Genomic DNA, 25,945 nt, shown 5'->3' with positions numbered 1-25,945 from the left:
CAGACAAAACGCAACAGAAACTTCAATGCAGTCAGATCCACAGAATATTACACAGCACTACAGCAAAATGCTAAAGTTTACAATCTAATTAATACATATTAAATCTTTAACATTATTAAATATCCATGCTGATTCCCTGATTTCACTGAGTTCTAAAGTTCATTTTCAAACATTTTATTTATTTCTTTTAAGATCTGAGGTGAACTATCTGCTGCTGCATGTATGGCAATAAATGTCACATAAAATGCCACAATATTAGCATTTAACACTGAATAAAGCACATAAGGTGTATCTGAGGTGATCATTGTCAGTCCTGTTGTTTCCTTGTGGGAAAGAGAAGCTGTTTCTAAAATAGAAAATTTCAGGTTTTAGTTAGGACAAAAACGTCCATCGTGTGCCCTTGCTTTTAGTTATAAAAAGTCAAATCAGCCTTAAATCAGCCTTTAGGCTCAATAGTCGGGTACGCTCGCGTCTGGCAACCTGCGCTTGCATGGGGTCGTCAGAGGAGGAGCTGAGTGAAAATGTATTTTGATTCAGGGGTGCAATACCTAGTTCAACCACTGGGTGTTAAACTTACATACTGCACTTTTATCTAGGTTAAATAGTTTAATGTTAGCGTAATTAGGCAAGTCTTTGTATAACAGTGGTTTGTGCTGGAGACCATCAAAAAATATGCTGCTTAAGGGGGGCTAATATTGACCTTAAAATTGTTTTAAAAATTTGCTTTTATTTTAGCTAAAATAAAACAAATAAGATTTTTTTCGAAAGAAAATATATTACAGGACACAAAGTAAAAATTTCCTTGGTCTGTTAAACATCATTTGGAGAATGTTTTTTTTTTTTAAAGGAAGAAAAAAATCATCGGAGGAATAATAATTTTGACTTCAACTGTAAATGGTGCACATATATTTTTGACTAACAATAGCTAAAATGTTTATTAATTGCACCCCCATGATTATTTGCCTAATATAAATTGCTGTTCATATTCCTTATTTGTAACACAATCCACAAGACACTTTGGTTAAAGCATCTGCTAATTTATACAATGTAAACCTTAAAATAATACCTACATTTCTGGTGTTGGTGCAGACACATTATTGTTTTGTTTTTAGTATGCAACGAAGCTAACAGTTGTGTCAGAGGAACGACTCGACTATTTTATTTATCTAATTTAAAGTGCTGTTAATATTCCCTATTTGTAAGACACTTTGGTTAAAGCATCTGCTAATTTTTAAAATGTAAATCTTACAATATTACCCAAATTTCTCGTTGGTGTAGTCAGATTAGCATCATTTTGTTTGTAGCATGCAGCGAAGTTAACAGTTGTGTCATAGAAGCGGCTTGACCATTTTATTTGCCTAATAGAAATTGCTGTTACTATTCCTTATTTGTAAGACACTTTGGTTAAAGCATCTGCTAATATATAAAATGTAAACCTTAAAATAATGCCTACATTTCTCGTTGGTGAAGTCAGATTAGCATACTTTTGTTTGTAGCATGCAGCAAAGCTAACATTTAAGTCAGAGGAACGGATTGACTATTTTATTTGCCTAATATAAAGTGCTATTAATATTGCTAATTTGTTAGACACTTTGGTTAAAGCATCTGCTAATTTATACAATGTAAACCTTAAAATTATACATTTCTAGCATTGGTGTAGACAGAATAGCATCGTTTTGTTTTTGTTTTGCTTTTTGCAGCATGTAGCAAAGCTAGCAGTTGTGTCCGAGGAACTGCTTGACTAATTTATTTGTCTAAAATTGCTGTGAATATTGCATTTTTGTTAGTAACTTTACTTAAAGCATCTGCTAATTTATAAAATGTACATTTAAAAAATACAACATATTTAGCTTTAGTGTAGATACATTAGTATTGTTTTGTTTTTAGCATGCAGCAAAGCTAACAGTTAAGTCAGAGCTACAGATTTTATTTTTTTAAATTATTAATGGTTTGAATCGTTACAAGCAACTATTTTTAAGAAGCTTTGCATCAAAGCTCGCTGAAAATTTTAACAAAGTTACTTTTCATGATTAATTCACCATGACTGAGAATTATTGCTGTGTTAATTGAAGTTCTCAACACCAGCAGCTTGAGATATTTTGCAGATTACAAAGAGCTCAATAAAATTATATCATTTTTTTCTGTGGGGCAGATAAATCCTGGCATAGGTCATAAATTCCCAGTTTGCTCTGCTGCTGGTTATGATTCTTTCTTCTTGTTTACTTTTTCTTTTTGCTACTAAAGAAGATCAATCCCAGCCTCCAGCTCTGCTAAGCCTATTGTTTCTTCCTTCTATCGCTCAATAGTCATTCTTCACAGACAGAGATGGCAGAAATAAGTATTATAAAAGGCAGTATAACAATGCTACTGCACCAAGCTGTTTCACACAGATATAAGCGATCCATTCTGTATGATGTCACCAGTCTCTCATTGTGTCTGAAAAACCAAATCCCACAGTGCTGAGAGCAGGAGAGATAGCGGTGAGATGAGTTTCTCCAATAAAATGGTTGAAATCAGGTTGATCTGTCCATTAGTGGTTGAAAAGCCTTTGTGGTAATACAACAGCCTGGTCACAGGGCAGTTAAATCATTATGATCGAAAATGGTACAGGGGTTTTAACTATTCTAGCGGCTGGTTCACACTGATGGCATATGAATGGCAGCATTTCTGTTTTTGTAAAGCTCACTGTTGTGTTTTCAGTGTTGGAGCAAATGTCATATTTAAACTTGCATATTTATGTGACAATGTTGCATGGAAACCATAAAGCTGTTGATTTACTTTAGTGAGAGACAAAGATCATTCATTAACTGTCATTATGAATACTTTATTCATAAGTATGATCATTACTTCTCTTATTACTCCCTGACAACAGTAATTGATTACACCACTAGTTATGGCCCGATTGCACTGAGTGGTACAATATGATACGATTCAGTTCGGTACGCTTTTATGGCCATTTCCACTGCCAAAAAGTACCTAAAGCATACCACTTTTTGGGGACCCTTTGCAGAGGGTACCTAGCAGAGCAAAAGGGCATAGCAAGATGTGCAACTGAACGCTATTAGTTTACAGAGATACGTCACTTGCTCATAGACAAGGCAGAATGAAAGCAAAAGAACCGCCATGGTTTAAATACACAGCCGAGACATTACACCATAATAATATACACCAACACAATCTCACGGCTATTCGTATTGTTTTGATTTAGTGGCTAATTGTATGAATTTGTTTGATCTAATTGCTCATCCCCCAATGACAGTAGGGGTGGAGTTAGGTGCCACGCCTTCTTTTTAAAATCGTATAATTGCGTATGACTGAACTCGTACAAATTTGTACAACTTAGCCACTAAACTGACAACATGTTAAAGACTTACGTGTTCTCGTGAGATATATAATAACAAGCTATGGTCGACCTGAGCTCAAACAAGCTTTGTCGTCGTCTTGATAAACAGCCACAAAGCCAAGAAGAACAGAATCAGCCCTGTGTCCCGTAGTTTTTTACAAGGCCGTCTAAAGCACAAACAGTGTTCATATATGTTGCATTTATTTATTTATTTTATATAATTGCAGATGTCACAGTAGGCTATTTCGCATTGATCTGCAGTTATAATCAGATCATGTTCATAGAAAAGTCAGTAATAAACATTTATACATCAGTATTTATGAGTATAAAGCATCTGTTTTGTGAAAAGTGCTTCTCATATGAGTGACCCGTACATTACTATACCATTCAGTGGAAACGGACTATATATTACATTGTTACACTTTTCAAAACTGTGTCCTTTTTAGTCAGTGTTCACTAGATTGAATTTCCATGAATATTTCAATTAAGTATGCATTAATGTTTTTCTTAGTTGCGTGTCAGTTTCACTAACTGAAAAAAAAAGGTAGTAAAAAAGTTTATTGACCGCTTATAAGTCAATGGCATTACGTGCTCATATGTCATCCTGTGCCCTCTGCGTCATCTTGTAATGAACTTCCATTTTCGTGGCTAGTAGGCAGTGTTTACATGTATATGCTAAGCAGGTGTAGCAATTAGCATATTTTAAAATGATATAAATAACTTATTTCTGCTTCAAAATCTACATTAGGTTGCGAATGGGAGTTATTAAAATAACTCCCTGGTGGTTTAAAGTGAGTATGTAAAAGATTAGTATTAATTATATAATAAATTGTCTTGCTTGATGCTTATTTGAGATTTGCTGTACCTGTTTCACACATTTTATAGAGTATTATTGGTGTCAGGTCATAGAAAAGTGTTTAGTTTTCTATAAAGACTTTTGATTAATTGACCTTCTTCCAAATTATTTTGCAAATGATTGGATTTTTGTATTGTAAATCAAAGATTCATTGTAAATTTTTAGTATTTACTTGGAAAGTTAATATTAGTACTGTAACTAGTGTAAAGCATTTCTGTTCAGCACTGACAACCAAATTATATCATATGACTATTAGATTGTCAGTGAGTTGGCAAAAACAGAACTATGTTGTAGTAAAAAAAAAACGTTAAAAATTATTAAAATCTTAGTTCAAATTTTTAGCATTTAGCAACTGGGAAAGCTAATGTTATAATTAAACTTTATTGTGTAAAGTAATACTGCCTAACACTGATAAACAAATGATATCATAATGACTATTGGAATTTCAAATTCAATGAGTATGTATGCATATGGTAAATGGCCATTTTGATGTCATGATCACTCATAATCTATGGCTTAAGTGTGCCTGATTAATCATCATGGCTCGTTTTCCTGCTTTATCAAGGGAGTAACGTTTTCTTCTATAGAACTGGCAGGGATGCTTCTACTACTTCATCTTGGCAATGGTTTTCGATGAAGTAAGATTAGGTCAGGGTTTGAGAGAAAATCACACCAGACTGCTCAAACATCCCAAGACAAGACAAACGCAGATTGCACATGGTCATCCAGTGAAAACAAACACTAGCCAATGCCAGCAGGGTTACTGCATTGATCCAACAAATCCCCGCAACCATCGACTGTATTGTACATTTGTAGCACATTTTCATTGTTTTGTTTTCAGAAATTAGTCATGTGGGTTTTCTATTGTGGCTGAGAGAGCTTAACGTGCTGTAATTTAAGAAAACACATGCAGTTACAAAAACACATTTTCTTACAATGCTTTCAAATAACTCAGACCATAAGGGAAATGTTTCAATGGGACCCTAAAAACATGACGAACCTGGCTATTTAGGTTATGGTTATTTAGGCTAATAAAATACAAAAAAAATAAAAAATACAAAAAAACAATGCAATCAGGATGTTAAAGTGAAAAAAAAAAACTAAATAAATTACCTTTCAAAGATCGCCTACAAATTCGCTGAGCACCAGTGTTTCTTTGATTTCGCAAGTGTATTGAGAAAATGCAATGTGGTTTTGTAAATTGTTTGCATTGAGAGAAAATGTAGCACGTTTATTAATTTGCTTGTGTTGTGGAAAAATGCAGTGCATTTTTTTTAGTGTAAGCATTGTGAGGTTTTGCAGCACGTGTGCTGTCAAATGGCATAAAGATGTTTTCTTAATTTGCTGGCTTTTTTTGTATTTGCACGTGTTTTTTTAAAATTGCATCACGTTAAGGTCTTTCAGCCAAAGTTTTTCCCTTAAAACAAGCAAAATAACCTGCCGCTGGGGTAAGTAAACTAATATTGTTTTAGTTTTGGAGTAAGCTTATTTTTATTTCCTCATTGGCAGACTGTGTTGATTGTTTTACTTTTTCTAAGAACAAGACAACATGCATTGCTTGTCTGGAAAAGGCTCATTGGTTTAAGATTTTTTTGAAACAAGCAAACAAACTAGAAACAAGAAAAAAAATTGTTTTGCAGCATTAATTTGCAACTGCATGTCAACTCATTTTCATTAGAGTATTGGGCATGTGAATACACATACTTGAGGAGGACTTGTGGAGCTGTGCAGCAGTGAAAATTAAACCACACTGAACTTAACTGAACTTTACTTTGAAAACTCAATTTAGTAGAACATCTATGTTAAGCTGCTTTCATACAATCTACATTGTAAAAGTGCTACATAAATAAAAGATGAATGAATGAATGAATGAATGAATGAATGGATGGATGGATGGATGGATGTGTTGCTGTATCTTCCTGCAAAGGTACTTATACTCAGAATGTCTGCTAGTGGGCTGATCACACTTAAGTGACACTCAGAGTTATACCTATTCAACAGAATGTCCAAAGGTGACCCACAAAATGAAATATAATTTCTTTAAAAGAAAAAAAAAATACCTCAGACATTGAACAATATGTAATGTAGATTAAAATATATATAGTAATTTCAGAAATAAAGTCCTTCTGAGCTGCTGAACTAGAGTCAGCTTTTCCATTCCAGCTAGTAATTAAGGCTTGAATTCGTCATGTGGAAATAAAGTGGATTTGTCTAGGTCTAGCATTTAGCATGCTGGCGTTGACACATTGCGCAGTGCTGCTCATGAGGGCAACTCCAGTTCAATTCCTGGCTTATTTCCTGATCCTGTTCCTGTCTTTCCTCCCATCGTTTACTATGCTGAATAAAGACGTGGCACAAAGCCAAAACTAAAATTAAAATTTGGAATTTAACCTCAGCCATGCGATTAATTTTATCCTGGGTCTTGAAGGCGAGTGGCCACTTCAGAATGGTTACGGATACACACTAGCAAGCTCCCGAAATCTCCTCTAATCCCCAACTGAGACCTCAGAGACAATGAGACTAAAGGCAGCTTTGTTTTGAACACAATTTGTTTCCATTAATTGGCCGCTCATCTCCTGCCGCTCCCTCCTTGCAAATCCCCAATCCTTCGTCTTAATGAGTTAGACGTGTGACAGTTAGACAGGAGTGCGCTTCTGAGGCAAGGGAGTAAAAAATGTCCGCAGCATTCAGAGCAGTACAATGAAAGCGTGCTGTTAGTGCCATTAGCATTGTTTCAGACGCGGCGAGAGCTGCATGCTAAGAGAACGTCTCCAGCGTAGTGGAGGCCGCCACTGAAAGGGATGATCGATCTCTTTGAGCATCCGTTCCCTACAAACACTGAGCGCACACAATGCATCTCGCCTGTCCATCAATAAAGAGCTCGGTGAATATATAACGGGCCTTTTGATGGTACATGATTCAAAAATAATGAGAGATAATGTACATGATTTAAGATATTTTCAGTGTATTTCCCATTACAATGGTCTGCAGAATTGTCTATATTTATTACAAAATAAGAGAAGAACATGCTAGTGGTGATGTTGTGGCAATGCTCAGTATGCAGTATGGATGCTACAGTATATATATGTATGGTGATCCGATGCCTTGTATTTTTTTTTTTTTAATAGTTCCATATTCTTAGTCAAATTTTAATGTCCTGACCCATGTTTTGTTCTGTATTTCATCTAAAAATGTTCTTAATTGCTGAGAAATAGTAGTAGGCAATGTTGCATTAAAATTGCATAATCATTAGCCAGTTATGTTGTTGTATTTTGAAGAACGAGATAACCATCCAATCACATTTTTATATTGATTAACTTGCAGTGTGTGAAGACGGGACCATCCGGAATCAGTGTCAGTGATATTGGATGGGCGAGTGTGGAGGAGAACACAAATGCAATATACTAAAGTATCAGCAAGATAAACAGATGAATGAACACTGAAGGTATGTTGAAATGTAAATGCTGAATCAGTGTTTCAGTGGTGGAAAGACTCCAGAACAGCAGCTGTTAACTCAAGGTTATGTTACATTGGATGTACCTAAAGAAAACCATTCAGTTCCCAAATGTTAGATATTCATGTTAGATGCAACAATTTTGTTACTTAAGTAGTTGAATAAATCTGACTTTTTTACAGTAAGTACTTATAATAATAAACTAATAATAAACAGGTGATGGCTTGTTTTTGTTAACCATAGCATTATCTTTTGCACCTCATGGTTGTTGATCTCATGGGAGTTTTCCATTTACACGTTTGAATTGCAATATGAAAGCCTAATATCTGGTCCGTTAACTGAAACTGTTTAAAGTGCTTTTTATTGTCATTTTATAGTTTGAAACTATTTACTTTATAATTGATTTAAAAAAATATTTACACTCCGAAATAAAGGTACAAAATCTGTCACTGGGGCAGTACCTTTTCAAAAGTGTTTCTAATGTGTCCTTGAAGGTGCATATCAGTTGTTTTCATTCAATGGTTCTAATGATGCGCTGAATTTAGATGGAGGGCAGGAAGTAAAAGATTGAATTGTAGACAGAGGAATGTCCATACATTTTCGATTTATACCATATTTCGAAGGAGATATAAAAAGAAAATAACAACAAATGTTGGACATGATCGTAATGGTGAGGGTCGAGTTTTCTACTGAACTAAAATATATTTGCCTGTCATCGAGGCGTTACTCTATAAACTGTTACATGAAAAATGATTATAGTAAATACTGTAGAGTTTGGAAGCATACAATACAGTAATTACTTGAATTAAACTGTCATCGTAATTATATTGCTGCTGTGGTACAACACAACCTTAGAAATAAACAAATTATTCAATATGTTTCAGTTTTCTACGCTATAATTATACACCATCACAATAAACCAACATAGTTTACAGTAATGTTGTTACACTTTATCCGTATTAACTATACTACAGTATTATGTAGCATTCAATAACAAAGAGTTGTACATGTTATACACTTTACTATGCGCTTCAAAAACATGTGTATTATAAATTACCATAGTTTTTTTCCCCATGCGGATATCTTCCAGACATAACGAAATGACAGATAAAAGCATACAAAAGCATGGACACATAGACTACATTATTATTTAATCACTTTTGTAGGGAGGTAAAAGTGCTCTACAATAATAACCGTCTAGATTTGTTGCCAGGGTTGTGTTTCTTTTTTGTTTTGTCGATGAACTATCATCAACAAACATTCACTGCAGATGCACATATAGTTAACGTTACAGTTGTTTATTCCATCAAAAACCAGTAAAGACTTAAATATTGCAATCCAACTGCAGCAATTACATGGAAAAGAACGTTGTTTATATTCTCCTGGATTTTGGTTAAATGTGGTGGCGTTTGTCTCTGATTTTTATACAACACATTAACATTTATACACATAGCTAGGCCTGTGTATAATCTTTATTGGTGTTGTCAAACGAATCATCATGCTCGAAAAAAGTTTGTACACATGGATGTATTGAAAAAAATGTTTATTACATGCTGCCTTTTCTTCCGTTTTTCTTGAACTCTCCCACCTTTATGAGCAAAAACTTTTGGACATTTATAAAAGCTGTTCACTATTTCTTATTTTGGCTGATTTAAACAATTATTAACAACATAAAACAGAACATTTTGATGTTCTGATAGCAAGTCTCATGTAGAGGAATCACTTCCTGCCCTCCATCTGTATTTTGCTTGTGATTAATGACGTCATGTGAAAACAACCTATTAATACCTAAAACCTACAAATCTGTACCTCATAGTACCTAAAATGTAAAAAGGTGAACCTTAAAGTTACAAAACTGTACCCTAAAAATACTAATGTCCACTTGTACAAAGTTACCTTTTGAAAAGGTACCACCCCAGACACAAATTTTGTACCAAATTTTTTGTACAAATTTTTATTTTTGAGAGTGTAGAATTAATATCCTAAAATAATAATACAAATATAGGATGCATATTCTAAAACATAATAGAAGAATACAACTGGCAGCTTATTATTTAACTGACCAATCCAGAGAATTCATTATTTCACTACAAATGTCAATAAAGGTCAATTTGTTAAACTATTAAACACCAAAAGCTGCCAGGCCGGTAATCAAGCACCCGCAAATTAATTTGAAAATGTAAATAAATACTATAGATGTACACTGTAATACTGTAACAAATATTTCACAATGTATCTAAAGATTAATTCAAATTTATCTTTTTTGCAATTGCTTTTCAAATTTGCAAACTCAAATTAGCACCCAAAAGAGTATAATACAAACAGAATCAAAAGCTTCAGTCACCAAATTTTTCCAATTTTTTTTTGAAAGAATAAGGCCAGGTAGAGTCATTTTCCCCACCACTGCTGCAGATTTGAATGTGTGTAATTTCATATTATTTTCTTTTATTAATCATTCTCAGTTGTTAGTCTCTATTCTGTTGCTCTGTCCCCAAAAAAGTCATTTTTTAACCCCATTTAAATCATGCATATTATTTTATGAGGCCCCTTTGGAAAGCACGGACAGACATTTGCTTTTCCTTTCTGTCGACTTAAATACTTCTCCCTGATAAGTGAAAAGTCATTAGGCAGACGTAAGATGTGTTGAAGGGCCATCATCGTGATGGTGGATTCAGAGATGAGGACATGATTGCAAGAAGTCGATGAAAAGCTGTAATTGCGAAATGCTGCGACTAATTGAAAGAAGAGGAGTGATGTTTTCCCTTGGCGCATCTTGTAGCCTGATTGCGATTGTGAGTCACTGTATGGTCTAGTGTCAAAAACAGCATTCAAGGAAATCTCAAAGCTGACACTGGATTGTATAGAGCTTATCACTTATGCCCTAAGCCTTTTTTTTCTTTTCATTCATATGCTATATGTAATCCTTTCGCATACATATATTCTCTTTCTTTCTTTGCATTGCAAACATTGCTGCACTTCAGATATTCCAGAAATGATGATGAATATGAGAGTGGAAACCAACCGAGAATTTAGATATATACAGTACATGGACAGATGGATAGAAATGTAGGAAAGAAAAATATCAATATCTAGCAAGTGCTGTAATAAATGAAGTTGTTGTAAAACAATGATCAGCAGCTCACCCATTCTATGGTTATCTAGCATATTACCCTGCAGAAAAGTAAATGAAGTTTGACCCCAAGCCACAGTAAATCATCCTTCATCCGGAAATGGCCAAGAACCAACAGCACTTTGTTAAGCCATGACCATGTAGAGTGTTTTATTGATCTGTCTTACCACTTCCTCAATAATCCATTTGCATAAAGAGTGTTTCTGGTTGACATAAATCAGAGAGCGGCGCACAGCATGGATGAGCTCTGCTGACAAGAACACTGTTGTTCTTAGCAGAGCCAGGACATTAATGAGTGCGAGTACATATCTCATGAGATTCTGGAAAGCTTCAGAGTAACTTAGCTTAGCGCATCTCGCAAGGAGCAGCAGGCAAAGAATATTAAGTCCATTTGTTAAGAAAATAAATAAATATATGCAGGCAAATGTATGGTAAAAACATTGCCAATTGTTGTTTTTTAAGACCAGCTTATGGATTGTGGGTATTGTCCAAGATAGGCTCATTGGAAATATTTTCAGCTTTTTTGTAAAACTGAAAAACATACTTTAACATACACTTGACTGCAGTTTCAAGGTAATATAGCATGAATGCTACAGGGCAGTACAACTTATCTCCTTTATACATTAATGATTTTACAGAGACATATTATTGATGAATAGTTTTTTAGCTTTGCACGACACCAAATAAATACAACGGTCCCACTTTATATTAAGTGTCCCTAACTACTATGTACTTACATCAAAAAAATAAATACAATGTACTTAATGTGTTTATAATGTATTTGAGAACACTTGTGGTGCTTTTGAGTTGGAATAGAGGTTGGGTTATGGACAGGTTGGGTGGTATGGGTAGGTTTAAGGGTGGGTTAAGGTGTAGGGAATGGTCTGCAGTGTATTTACAAATGTAATTACAAAAGGTAGTTACAGATGTAATTACATACATGTATTTAATCAAGCATAAGTACAAAGTAAATACATGTATTTACACAATAAGTACATTGTAACAAACTATTAGTTCTTATGTAAGTACATATTAGTTAAGGCCACTTAATATAAAGTGGGACCAATACAACAATCAACCTAATAGTGCCTATTGTAATCAATAAGGATTTGTAATTAAACATGTCTGTGTCACCTATTGTTATGGAAGCAGACGGACAAACAGGGTGAGTGGTAGTATTAAATGTTTATTTTAACAGCGGAGCAACAAAAGGAAAACAAGGGTTACGTGGATGAAGTCTGAGATGATATTATTGTCCTTATCCTTAGCAGGATGGATGATAGGCAATGATGAAGACCGAATGCCCACACCAGATGACTTGCGGGGAAAACAGAAGGACGACGCACACACCTCTGACTGGATACGGGGAAGACTAGACAGACTGGAAACAAACAGAGATCAGGTAAGAATCAGAATGGCAAATTAGTGATAGTGAATATGTGGAGAGTATCCGCTATGAGTCCGCTTCGTAGGAACAAGCCCGGACAAAGAGTGGTGTGAGGTGTGTGCTTTTATTGTGTGTCAAGGTGATAGGGTGCAGCTGTGCATGATTAAAACTCAGGTATGATGGGCGCTGTGTGAAATTGGTGGAAGAGCCTGTCCAATCCGTGACACCTATCTACAGTACCTACAATCCGCTTGTTAAGTGTGACGTCACGCGAAGCGGCTTCCGGGTCCAAGCGCTCTATTCAACTGAATGGAGAGACTCATGAAGTGGTAATAATAAACGTTTACAAAGTGATTAAAGGCTTTCGAAAATCACGATTGCAGTATATATGTCCATGCCTAATATCCAATAGCCAGAAAGTGATTATTTTTTTATAAATTGTTACATTTTTGGTATTTGTTATGCAGCAAGCCCAGAGATTGTTGTGTACAATATGATTCTATATAAAATTAACTTTAATGTGTGATAGGAATAAAACGTGATCATAAACGAATGATTTCTCCACTCAAATGAGTGGCGGCTTGGACCTGGAAACGGTATTACATACGTCACAAACACGTCACCACTTAACAAGCGGATATCAACCACATTTCTATTAGGGCCAATATTCTTGGTAGTGCTCTATGGTGTAGTATTGTACTTGCTGCGTGCTTATAGGTTAAAATTGTCACGGTATGGGGGTGGTGAAGAGGAGGCGAGGACCCAAATGCAGGGAATGAAGAATTTAATGAAAAATAAAACAAAAACAAAACTCAAATCTCCCCATGTGGGGAAAAACCAATGACTGTAAAAAATATGGACGACGCGACAGCCCTTTTTCCCATTGAACGCCTTGAGGGCAAAACGCCTGCTTGACGGGCACAAACTGTCGCAAAAGACTGCTGAAATTGGAGCCAGACATGCGCAGAAGGACTGTCTGATGGAGCCAGAGGAGGAGCCGCGAAAATGAGCAGAGTCGAGCTTCCAATCAAACGCTTTATGTAAAATCAACTACGCCCCCCGAACTTCTCAGCATGCATTTGCTGTCATATCAACACAAATGGATGTAATAACGTTAACAAATATGAGGGTTTTATATATTCAATCGCGCCAGCTCCAGGCCGCAGCGCACAACTTACTCGCGGCGTCGCGGGCTGATTCCGGCTCGCATGCGGCAGTGCCGCCTCGCTCAGCCGCCACATCTGGCTCGATTGACTCGGACTGGAATCGGGCAGTGAGTCCAGGCTTCCGGAGTAGGTCCAGCAGAGGTAACATTAGTCAGTCTGAGCTCTAAGAGATAAGTCTCCGGCAGGTGAGAATCTAGCCGGAACTGTGTTTTGCTATCTGGGTGGCTAGGCGTGTATCAGCAAACTAATAAAGCCCGAAAAAAGCCCTGAACTTAGCGAATAAACAGTGTTCCACCAGGATCATGTATGTCAGAAACTATAGTTTACTGCTGAACTCATTTTGTCATGGTAAAATAACACAGAAATCGAATAATAACATTTCAGTCTACTTCAGTCTCCTGCCGAAGCTCAGACGCCGCGCTTTGAGAAACTGTCAATCACAGCTGTCAATCACGATGACACGCCCAGCATTAAATTACTGCTAAAAACAAACTGTTTACAAAAATGAAGATCTGCACCTATTTCAGCACAATAACCAGTGCCTTAATCGACCAGAACTATCTTTCGGGACATTTTATTGCAAGTGTAATATTTTTTTTTATTTGGGCTCAAGTCTCCTTCATTAACACGGAGGAGGCGGGCTTTATGACTTGTACTGCAGCCAGCCCCCAGGGGGCGATCTAACGGCCGAAACCTTCACTCAAACGTAGGCTTGCGGCACACTTGGGAAAAACGTTCGAGGTTACAGAAGTAACCCTTCGTTCCCCGAGGAGGGGAACGGAAGTGCCATGAATGGGAGGATTCGGATCAGAAGCCGCTTATCTGGAGAGTATTGAACGGGCCAATGAATGAAATTAATTGGCAGCGTAAGCTTGCGCAGGTGTGCGACATCTGCAATCATCTCAGCATATAAGCACACCTGAAGCCAGCAGACGCCATCCTTTTAAGCTGAAGAGACTTTCAAACAGCTAAGGGACAGTCATTATGGCGACGGAATATGGCACTTCCGTTCCCCTCCTCGGGGAACGAAGGGTTACTTCTGTAACCTCGAACGTTCCCCTTCGGTTGGGGAACTTCAGTGCCATGAATGGGAGAATATGGAAAGCGCCATAATGACTGCACCTTACCAACACCCCCGATGAGGAGATAGTCAAGCAAGCGTGACGCACCCACATCATGGGGGGCGCGGTCCTCCAACGTGTCCCTGGCCCTAATTTATCCTACTTCAACAGAAGTTTTACGGATTTAGATATATTTTTTGGGAAGTCGTGAGCATCTAGATAATTCTAGGAAATACGACAGTACGTTGGGAAGCGTGCAATCCCGATAGGGAGGACGCTGCGGAGGCCATCCGTTACCCAAGGGGGGGATAGATGGCAGAATTTACCTATGGACTAGCCCTAAAAAGGGGGAGTACGCATAGCAAAGAGTGGTTAGCGGAGAGGGAAGACACGGGTCCGCCCAGGGGGGGGACTTAACCGTGGCGGAATAAGCATATGGGATCGCCTAGTGGGGATCACGCATAGCAGGCACCTATACCCAAAACGCGGGCTGACCAGCGGGCAGACCTACAACGTAGTGGGCCAGCAAGTGACTCCTCCGCTGAGTCAGTGCTGGGGGCCACGGAGGAATCTGCAGGGCTCACCTGACGGGGAACTTTACTGACAGATAAAAAAGGCGCACGTACCTCCGTGTTAGGGAGAATGGCGCAGCAAGCGTGTTTCAACACCCTACCGAGTTGTCTCCTCAATCACCAAAGGGTTACCTAATACCCTTGAGGAAACCGGCTCCACTCGCAGATTGTAAAACCTTGCAAATGTGTTGGGTGTCGCCCAGCCCGCAGCTCTACAGATGTCTGTTAGAGAGGCGCCGCGTGCACGCGCCCAAGAGGATGCAACGCTCCGAGTGGAGTGTGCACGTACTCCCGGGGGACACGGCTGACCTCGACTCGAATAAGCGAGTGAAATGGCATCCACAATCCAGTGGGATAATCTTTGTTTCGATACGGCACTTCCCTGCTGCCGACCGCCATAACAGACAAAGAGCTGCTCAGATGATCTAAAATTCTGAGTACGGCCCACATAAATGCGCAGAGCGCGAACTGGACAAAGTAAAGAAAGGGCTGGGTCTGCCTCCTCCGGGGGCAGCGCTTGCAGGTTCACTACCTGATCTCTAAAGGGGGTGGTAGGAACCTTGGGCACATAACCGGGGCGGGGTCTCAGGATAACGTGAGAGTAATCCGGCCCGAATTCCAGGCACGAGTCACTGACCGAAAATGCCTCCAGGTCCCCGACCCTCTTGATGGAGGCCAACGCAACCAGCAGAGCTGTCTTCAGGGACAGAAATCTTAGAGATACTGATTCGAGTGGCTCAAAGGGATCGGATCGCAGACTCGTGAGAACGAGGGCGAGATCCCAAGAGGGCATGAGAGGGGGGCGAGATGGATTAATTCGCCTAGCACCCCTAAGGAACTGGATGACCAGGTTATGCTTTCCCACGGTGCCGCCAGCTACCGCGCTATGATAAGCGGAGATGGCGGCCACGTAAACCTTGAGAGTGGAGGGCGACAGCCTGCTGTCCAACTTCTCTTGAAGGAAAGAGAGCACAACACTAATCTGGCAATTTCGGGGGTCTTCTCTGCGAGAGACGCACCATTCAGTGAATAGACTCCACTTCAGGGCGTAGGCGCGCCTCGTGGAGGGGGCTCTAGCCTGAGTGATGGTATTAACCACCGCAGTCGGTAGGTTACCTAAGTCTTCCTCGCGTCTAGGGACCACACGTGGAGGTTCCAAAGATCGGGGCGAGGGTGCCAGATGGTGCCCTGTCCCTGAGAGAGTAGGTCCTCTCTCAAAGGGATCCGCCAGGGGAGGGCCGTCGCGAGGAGTGAGAGCTCTGATATCCAGGTCCGGTTGGGCCAAAGGGGCGCAACTAGCAGAACCTGTTCCTCGTCCTCCCTGACCTTGCACAGAAACTGCGCGAGCAGGCTCACTGGGGGAAACGCATACTTGCGCATGCCCCGAGGCCAGCTGTGGGCCAGTGCATCCGTGCCGAGAGAGCCCTCGGTCAGGGGAAAAAAACAACTGGCAGTGAGCGTTCTCGGGGGAAGCAAACAGATCGATCTGGGCCTCCCCGAATCGCGCCCATATCAGCTGAACAGACTCGGGGTGGAGTCTCCATTCTCCAGGGCGTAACAGCTGTCGTGAGAGCGCATCGGCTGCACGATTGAGCGTGCCTGGGACGTGAATGGCGCGCAGCGATTTCAGCCGCGGGTGACTCCAGAGGAGCAGACGGCGGGCGAGCTGAGACATGCGGCGAGAGCGCATACCCCCCATGCGGTTGATATACGCCGCCGCCGCCGTACTGTCCGTCCTGACCAGCACGTGTTGCCGCTCTAGCACCGGTAAAAAGCGGTGGAGAGCGAGGAACACTGCCAACAGCTCTAGGCGATTGATATGCCAATGCAGCTGGGCACCCATCCAGAGGCCCGCAGCCGCATGCCCGCGACACACGGCCCCCCAACCCGTGTTGGAAGCATCTGTTGAAACAACAACATGGCTGGACGCCTGTCCTAGAGGCACACCGGCCTGTAGGAACGAGGGGTCGTTCCAAGGGCTGAGGGCGCGGCGACACAGCGCAGTAACCGAGACCCGGTGTGTGCCCGCGTGCCATGCGCGTCTGGGGACCCGATCGTGAAGCCAGTGCTGAAGTGGTCTCATATGGAGCAACCCGAGCGGCGTGACGGCGGCTGCGGATGCCATATGCCCCAGGAGCCTCTGAAAGAACTTCAGTGGGACCACTAGTTTGCTGTCGAGCTCCCTCAGACAGTTCAGCAACAGGCGAGCGCATTCCTCGGAGAGGTGCGCTACCATGGTGATCGAGTCCAGCTCCATCCCGAGAAAAGAAATCCTCTGCACGGGGGCGAGTTTGCTCTTTTCTCGGTTGACCTGAAGCCCCAGTAGGCGGAGATGCCGAAGCACCTCGTCCCTGTGCATAATCAATTGCTCCCGCGAGTGGGCTAAATCAGCCAGTCGTCGAGATAACTGAGTATGCGAATGCCCGCGAGCCGAAGGGGCGCTAGGGCACCCTCCGCGAGTTTGGTGAAGACCCGCGGAGACAGAGAGAGCCCGAAGGGGAGGACCTTGTACTGCCACGCTCGACCCTCGAACGCAAAACGCAGTAATTGGCGGTGGCGTGGAAGAATGGAGACATGGAAATACGCGTCCTTCAGGTCTATGGCTGCAAACCAATCCCGAGGACGAACGCATTGGAGAATGCGCCTCTGCGTGAGCATTCTGAACGGCAGCTTGTGCAGACAGCGGTTCAAAACGCGCAGATCTAGGATTGGCCGTGACCCACCGCTCTTTTTGGGTACGATGAAGTATGGGCTGTAAAACCCACTCTCCATCTCGGCTGGAGGAACCGGCTCGATTGCACCCTTCGCCAGGAGGGCAGCAATCTCCTCTCGCAAGACAGGGGCGGACAGGGGGTTGACCCTGGAGAAATACACGCCCGTAAACTTGGGGGGCCGTTTCGCGAACTGAATCGCGTAACCGAGTCTGATTGTGCGTATGAGCCACCGCGAGGGGCTGGCCCGCGCTAACCAGGCAGGCAGAGCCCTCGCTAATGGAGTCATCGCTACAATCGCTGACGTACCAGCGGTGGGGCAGCGCGGAGTGGGTGTGCTGATCCGGGAAGCACGAGGGTCCCGCGGAAAAGCTGGAGGAGAGCGATTCGCTCTGGCTCCGCACCCTGACTCCGGAGAGGGGGCTGGAGGGCTGAGGGAAGGGAGACCGTCCCCCCAGCGCTCGTGAGCCACTGGCGAAGCACGTAGAGTCTGCGAGCCGGAAGGCAGCGCGTCCCGGACTGGCAGAACTCGTGCAGTCACATCCGGGGAAGGGAAAAAGTGCTCTTTTACTGATGTTTTGGTGGCACTGAAAAGTACCGTTGTTATCGGGGCCCCGCCCTCCAGCGGGGAAAGAGCAAGTTTCCTCTTCTCCGGATGGCCTGTCTCAGGGACGCTTCGCGGTCCGTTTACCGGACTTAACGGCGCCCTGGGCAGGAGGGGCTGCCTGTTTTCGAGGTGAACGCCGCGCCCGCTTGGCCGGAGGCGGGGGCGGGGCAGCACTCGTTGGCGGGCGCCCTCGGCGAGGAACAGCGGAGGTGGATGGCTCGGCGGGCGGAGCGGGCTTACGGCCACGCCGATAGATGACATTGCCCATCGCATCCGACTGCTCTTTCACCGCCTTGAATTCCTGGGTGAATTCACCGACGGTGTCGCCGAACAGGCCAGCCTGGGATATGGGCGAGTCAAGAAAGCGAACTTTGTCAACGTCGCGCATATCGGCCAGGTTTAGCCAGAGGTGGCGTTCCTGAACCACAAGTGTGGACATCGTCCTCCCCAGCGCACACGCGGCGGACTTAGTAGTCCGAAGAGCATAGTCGGTCGCGGTGCGCAGCTCATGTAATAAGCTTGGGTTGGACCCGCCCTCGTGCAGCTCGGCCAGCGCCTGCGCTTGGTAGCGCTGGTAGGTGGCCATCGCGTGCAAAGCAGAAGCAGCCTGGCCCGCAGCCTTATAAGCTCTGGCTCCGAGGGAGGCAGACAACCTACAGGCTTTGGACGGGAGGCGGGGCAAACCCCGCCACGTAGAGGCGCCGCGCGGACAAAGATTGACCGCGATAGCGCGCTCCACTGACGGGATCGCCTCATACCCCCTGGCAGCTCCGCCGTCAAGGGCGGTGAGGGCGGAGGCACTCGCAGCACGGGCAGAGAAAGGTGCCCTCCAGGACTGCGTGAGCCTACTGTGCACTTCCGGGAAGAAGGGGACGAGAGGCTTCGAAGGCTTCGCCTTCTGGTCCTCTACGTAGCACCCATCTAGTCGGTCCGGCCGCGGAGCTGGGGGATAAACCATCTCCAACCCCACGGCCGAAGCAGCCCGGGAAAGCACGGCTAACATGTCCGCTTCAGGATCCGATTTGACAGCGCTCACCTGCCCGGAGGGGGCGAGCGGGTCCGGATCTTCGTCGGACAGTGAAAGCCCACCCTCCGATGCCGCGGAGGACATCTGATCTCCGGTGTCAGCGAGTGTGAGAGCTACCATCTGGTTAGACGGATCACTCTCACCACCCGAAGCTTGGATGGAGCGCCGTGAGGAGCGAGAGGTCCGCGAGCCCGTGGGCGGCGGATTAGCTCCCGCTGAAACCCTCAGATCTGCCCGAGCGCCCGCTGCTTTTTTAGAACAGGAGGCAACTGGGGTGGCTCGCTCTCTTGCGAAAGTTAGCCGCGATCTTAGCTGTGCAACGGTCATGGCATCGCAATGACGACATGAACCGCCCGCGAGCACCGCATTAACATGCTGGACCCCCAAACATGCAATGCAGTGATCGTGTCCATCATCCGGAGACAGGAAACCCCCGCATCCAGAAACGCACAGTCGGAGCGCCATCCTGAAAAGGACGTGCTGCACGACTGTGTTGCTCTTTTAGGAAAGTTGCAACTATACGCACCGCTCTGGAGGACCGGACCCAAAGAACCGCAGGCAAGGGAGTAACCCAGCTCGACCGTCTGCCACCGCGAAGACCCACTCTGGACCGGGAGACACACTCGTTCGCTCTGAAGTGCTGATCAGCAAGAGGAACCCTCATCGACTCACTCAGAAAGGATCTGAAGCGAAAAGGATGGCGTCTGCTGGCTTCAGGTGTGCTTATATGCTGAGATGATTGCAGATGTCGCACACCTGCGCAAGCTTACGCTGCCAATTAATTTCATTCATTGGCCCGTTCAATACTCTCCAGATAAGCGGCTTCTGATCCGAATCCTCCCATTCATGGCACTGAAGTTCCCCAACCGAAGGGGAACACAACATTATATTACACACTCAACAAGACAAGATCTGGAACTTTTCGAGACAATACTTTAAACCGCTGTTGTAGAATGGAAATCAGCAACAGGGAAGGGAACAATCAATAACGGACCAGCACAGAACAGAGCACACTAGGAGAATAAATAGGAAAGACAAACCAATAAACAGACAGGCGGACAGGTGAAAATAATAATTACAAACAAGGTAACAAGGTGGGTGGGACAAGACAATAGACGGGAGAGCGCATAACACAGAAAGACAATACAAGCCATGCGCTCACATAACACAACACTGAAGCACACGACAAAAGCACGTGACCACAATGTAAACACCGAGCCACGTGCTTTGACAAAAGACGCAAGACACGAGCACACGATGAATGAAAACACTCACCGTGCGGTCACACATGCAGCATGCATGCTTCATCCCAGCGCCGACCAAAACCGAAACCAACAAGACTGAGACGCTGGGAATGAAACACCATGCTGCTGACAGACGAAAACACAAACACAAACCCACAACGGCGCGCGCGCACACAGAGACAGAAACAGGACCAGACACGAGTAGTATCCGAGATCTGCCACCAAAACAAGAATTTACAAGACCAGAGTGGCAGAACCCTGACAAAAATATTGTAAGGTTCCACAAAAATTTAATTAAGCATGGTTTTACAAAAGTGGTAAAAGCAATGTCGAATTAATATAAAACTATATGGTTAATGCACTTTTTGTCTTCTGTTTGCAATTGAAAACACTATTGGTTGGGTTAAGGGAAGGGTCTAGGTCAGTGATTCGCTTGGTGATTTGTACATCATGTGCAAATGACTTATAGATGTGTATGAGTAATAAACAGCACCCTAATAACCTATTTCAGATTCACAAAAATGTAGACAGTGCCCTGTAGTGAATTTGTCATCTGAAATGTGTAGCAAATGTAACCAGAGCAACATATTCTACATTACACGTATTTCCAATGAGCTAGGCTGGAATTGTTGTACTATTGGCACTAAAAAGAAATAGAAAAATTTACATATATTTCTCAAAAACAATTCCAAAAAGGGTTTGGGGAAAGTTATTACAACCTAACAGACACGTCCTTCTCGCCTGTTTGAAGTTAAAACTGACACTTGGAGGGGCACGGTTAAATATGTTGGTCACGCTCATTTGCTAAGATATATGTTCTCTGAAAATTTTACTAAAAAAAACAGAAAGTGCATTTCAATTAAAGATTAGAAGGGCAAACTTTTTTTTCTTAATCACAAGCACAGATGAATTGTTTACCACAAAACTAGCAATATGAGCAACAAAAAAAAAAGAAAAAAAAAAGATGATATGGTTAGGTTTTATTCCTTGGGGACTTTAAGCTGGTTACCAACACAAGTTACAAGTCCCCTGCTGGTGGATGTCATAACCAGGGAGTTTTGAACCATTTTGCAATCTCAGCAATCTCAGTGCATTTAGAGTTTAGCAGATTCTTGGTGAATATTCAAAAAAATGATTTTAGAATATAATAAGAATGTTCTGTTCTTATTTTTGTTTAATAAGAACAGAACATTATAACACAAACTCTGTGGAAAAATGTGCACAGGAATATATTTTTGAGAACTGATAAATATCTGCTTCAGAGTACATCATGACAGACTTTTATAAGTAAAACTAAATCTTGGGGCGGTACCACTAACCAATTACTTCTATATGGACGGCTTTTATGGCGGTACTGGTTTGCTCGATAGCTCGCCGTTAACAGTGCCAGACTTGGAAGGGGGCAGAGCAGAGCGAGCTGCAATGGCTTTTCTCTTGTAATTTTTTTTTTTAAAAACACTATCAGTTGGGTTTAGGTAAGAATGATATTTATTATGGATGAGCCAACCTTCCTCTCTCATGGACGTGTATACGAAGAATTTAAAAACAGCCAGAAACATTCACAGCAGCCTCTTGTGTATTTGCAAGAAATGGCGCATTGGAGAAAACATGCCCCAGTTACATATTTGAGATTGTCATAAATGACCACGGCAGCCTCTGGTGGGTTTGTAAAAAACAATAACTGCAAAAAAAAGTCGTCCTGGGTACATATTTCTCGGTTCTGAAAAATGTAGCCCTGGGCACATATTTTTAATAAACCTGGTTTGGAACATATTGTGTGATCTGGCCAGATTGATTGATTGAGTAACAATCAATCAACAATTGGTCATGGAAATGTGTTTTTATTTGCTGACATTTCAGTATATTTCATCATATGATTGTAGATGTTCCACCAAGTGACAAACCGGCATTAAGGCGAACAGGAATGCTAATGGATAGCTTTCACCATGTATTACCACAGTCCTTGAACTTCTCAAACAAAAAGCACTACAATGTCACACTGTTTACAACCTGCAAATAGCTCTCTTACAGTTGCCTCAGCACATTAAAGTGGTATAAAGCTTTTTAAAAATGGCACACTTCACCTTTAACATCCATTACAGCTGGTGTAGTATTACTTCTTTCTCATCCTCTTGGGAAGTACCTACTTACAAGTTCAAAAGTCAACTTTGGTTGGACAAACACAGTTGGACATCGCTGTGTAATTTAATATTTATTTCGCTATTTAAATACAGCAACCAAATGAATTGTGCAGTCACATGTAACTCATTATGATCAATACCAGTCCAGCCCCCCCCCCCCCCCCCCCTAACCGCCCCCCCCACATACTACTCAGAAAGTCTGGATTTAAATCAGCCTTCAGGTGTAGTCGGAAAGATTATAATTACAAATAACATGCACATGAACGATCAAGCTAAGACATATTATATAGGGAAATTATTTGTTAGATGCTATGCATGCATAAATCACTCAGGTTGCATAAATGTGATACAGCTGCACTTCTTGCTGGTAATTATAGCTTTATGATGGAGCACAACTTTTAAATATGATCATTCAGATGTGATTAGAGTCTTGCATTTGCTGTGCACTGATAAACGAAAAAAAAAATAATTAAAAAAAAAAAATATATATATATATATATATATATATATATATATATATATATATATATATATATATATATATATATATATATATATATATATATATATTTGTATTTCTTTTAAGATAAAGTTTTCTTTTAGAGATTGTCCTGCAAAAAATAACCTACTAAAATTCTGGAGGTCAGTAAGGCGTGATTCAAAATGCTGACGGCAAGTTTTGCTGTCACTGACTGAAGAAAAATGTAAAGTTGCCTACTGATACTTGGTTGAATTTGGGCTGGAAAGGGGAAGATTGGTATCTCACCCTAGGGTAACTATATAGTGCTTGTGCCTGGGCAAGAGGAATATGAAGCCAGATGGGAAAATCGTGATTCTCGACACTTGCTGTTTTGCCCTCTGCGGCCAGCGTATAGCATCAATAATAACACCTTATTTCTGTCATGTCAAAACATGAAAGTGTGTCGGGGGGAGATTGATGACTGTCATAAATCAATGTCTGGAAGTGTACGTGCTCGATTGTAAGGGGAATAAATACCATACGCTAACTCATACATTTTACTGTCTCTTTAAGAATGATTGATGCCCCAAAGATAGGTGCAATCTTTGATGAGAATCTCTAGTCAGCCAATAGTTTACATTAGTCGGATTCTACCCTTTAAAAGTATTTAATATGAGCAGTTTTAGATAGCCATAAGTCAGTTGACTTTATGCTTCTGATGATTAGGAGATTGGTAAACATGGCAGTGTTTCCTATAGATTTTTGCGTTCACAGCAAGGGGAGTCGATAAACCACCATTCATGATGTACACGCTTTGCTTCGGTTTGTATTAGAAGGAAAAACAACAACTAAAGTTCTCTTGTCAGGTGCACAATTCATCAGTAACGATTAGAGCTCAAATAATTATTGCCTCATTTCAGTACAGACATAACTAAAATAAAGTTTATGTGATTTTAGATCGACGCAAACTCTTTTTCAATATTTCAAACAAATGGTGTATAATAGTAGAATCGTTTGTTGTGCTCTTGAATTTGATTCACTAAAATGAATCAACTCATTCAAAATGTCATAATTTTAGGACTTGGAATATTGTCAAATATACATTTTACTCTCTAAAAAGAAAAAGCTTTACTGTATACTCGGAGAGGACAAAATGACATCTACACTGGCTTCAAAATATGTTTAGGCTACATCATTAGAAAAAATTAATCACTTCTTTTGCCTTATTTAAATAATCTACGCTTTCTATTCTAATTATAAAATAACTATTAATAAATATTATCAATTTTAGAGATATTGTCTGTTTTTATTAATTTTTCCTGTAATTTATTTCTTATTTGCTGCATATGTTAGTAAATTGATGATGTTGATAAATTACTGAAATAATTTATATCTAAAATGCTTTGACAATACTGCACTAAGTCTAAGGCCAATAAAGCAACCTGAATAACCACATATATTTCAAACCTGTGGGAAGCACTGCTAACTGTGTATTAATATTTCATCTCTGCATTTATTTGCATACAATCCTGTGCATTCCACCAATATGCTCAAACAGACAGTCAGATATATAAAAATGGACAAAATAAATATTACATTTTAGGAGGCTACTTCACTACCTCAATTTGCTTTCTGACATTTTTGGAGTCAGAAATTTGTCACATGACAATTACTGAAGCTGAAACTCTGCTTTATATGTGATAACAAACATCATTGGGTTTTAAATGTCAAGCACACACATTGGAGTCACCATTTACCAAATGTAATGTCCATCGAGTTAAAAAAAACAAAAAAACAATAACACTTTACTTGAAGGCGGTGATCATAAGACAGTAATGAAACCTTTACAATCATGACATGACACAATTATAGTGGCTTCATGACAATCATGTTTAAGACAGATGCACATGTCTTAATAATGTCAATAATTGTCAAAACAAACACCGTCATCTTTGCATTTAAAATTACATAAATGAAGGAATGACACCTTATGACAGCTACTAAAAGAATGCATCCAATCTCATTCACAATTTATTATTATACAGATTTCATGACAGTCTAATGAGCACTCCTTTAAGTAAAGCATAACCAAAAAACTTCAATTAAAAAATATGTAACAAAGACTTTGTTCAAATCTCCAAAATAGTACTTAGCAACAGAAATCAAGTAAAATAATTTTACAGCCTTATATTAATAGACTACATAATTCCCGTGTGTCCAAATACACATACTTGTTTATCATAGTTGGCAAAAGAAAAAACATTAGCCAAGTTTGTCTGAAATCGTAGTATTCATAAAACAGTAGGTGTCTCATTTGCCATCCCATGGTGTGAGGTAAGAGTTGTAAAAGGAAGCGAAGTGATACATCTAATGGCATAAGCTCAAAGTATATTTTGATTATTGCACATAAGCTTGGCCAGGATTCTGAAATGTGCTTTGAATTGCTTGTGCTTTGCTCAGTTTGACTAGTATGTTTTTGTTCACTAAAAATAATGACCATATGCGGATTTTGTCTAGAAATAACAGTGTGGCAAATTTTATTTTTCACATGCATTGTAGAAGGACTCAACTGTAATTGCATCTATTATGTAGAAAATGCAATTTGCACAGAAATCAATGGCATCCTTTCAGTGCAGACTTACAATCACAAAATGAGTAAATTGTGATTTCTTTTGCTGTGGGATTAAAGATTGAGGGAAATGTTGTTGCTGAAATTGATGCAAAAATATACTACTGTACCTGGCTAAAAAGAAGCGCACTGTTCTAATTTCTCAGCAAGATAAACA

General features: G+C 41.1%; 1 protein-coding gene and 1 long non-coding RNA gene across 2 annotated transcripts in view; one reads left to right on the top strand and one right to left on the bottom strand.

Annotated features, from left to right (window-relative positions):
• Positions 1–16,349, bottom strand: part of LOC147842407 (uncharacterized) — a 194,519-nt gene extending 178,170 nt beyond the window's left edge. Inside the window, exons 1-2 of the mRNA XM_087268652.1 lie at positions 16,326–16,349; positions 14,058–16,290 (exon numbers count right to left, since the gene is read on the bottom strand). Coding sequence (XP_087124778.1) covers positions 15,067–16,290; positions 16,326–16,349 — 1,248 coding nt within the window. The 3' untranslated portion in view covers positions 14,058–15,066. The remainder of the gene's footprint in view (positions 1–14,057; positions 16,291–16,325) is intronic.
• Positions 7,524–21,779, top strand: LOC147842406 (uncharacterized). Its single transcript, XR_015499703.1, has 3 exons — positions 7,524–7,644; positions 12,052–12,902; positions 20,836–21,779. It is a non-coding gene; the product is annotated as an uncharacterized LOC147842406 (long non-coding RNA).
• Positions 21,780–25,945: the final 4,166 nt, after the last annotated feature.

Source organism: Danio rerio, chromosome 9 (assembly GCF_052040795.2).
Source record: "Danio rerio strain M-AB ecotype USA chromosome 9, GRCz13ab, whole genome shotgun sequence".
Lineage (NCBI taxonomy): Eukaryota > Metazoa > Chordata > Actinopteri > Cypriniformes > Danionidae > Danio > Danio rerio.
The sequence above is the reverse complement of the archived record's forward strand: the minus strand, read 5'-3'. Positions and strand labels throughout refer to the sequence as shown.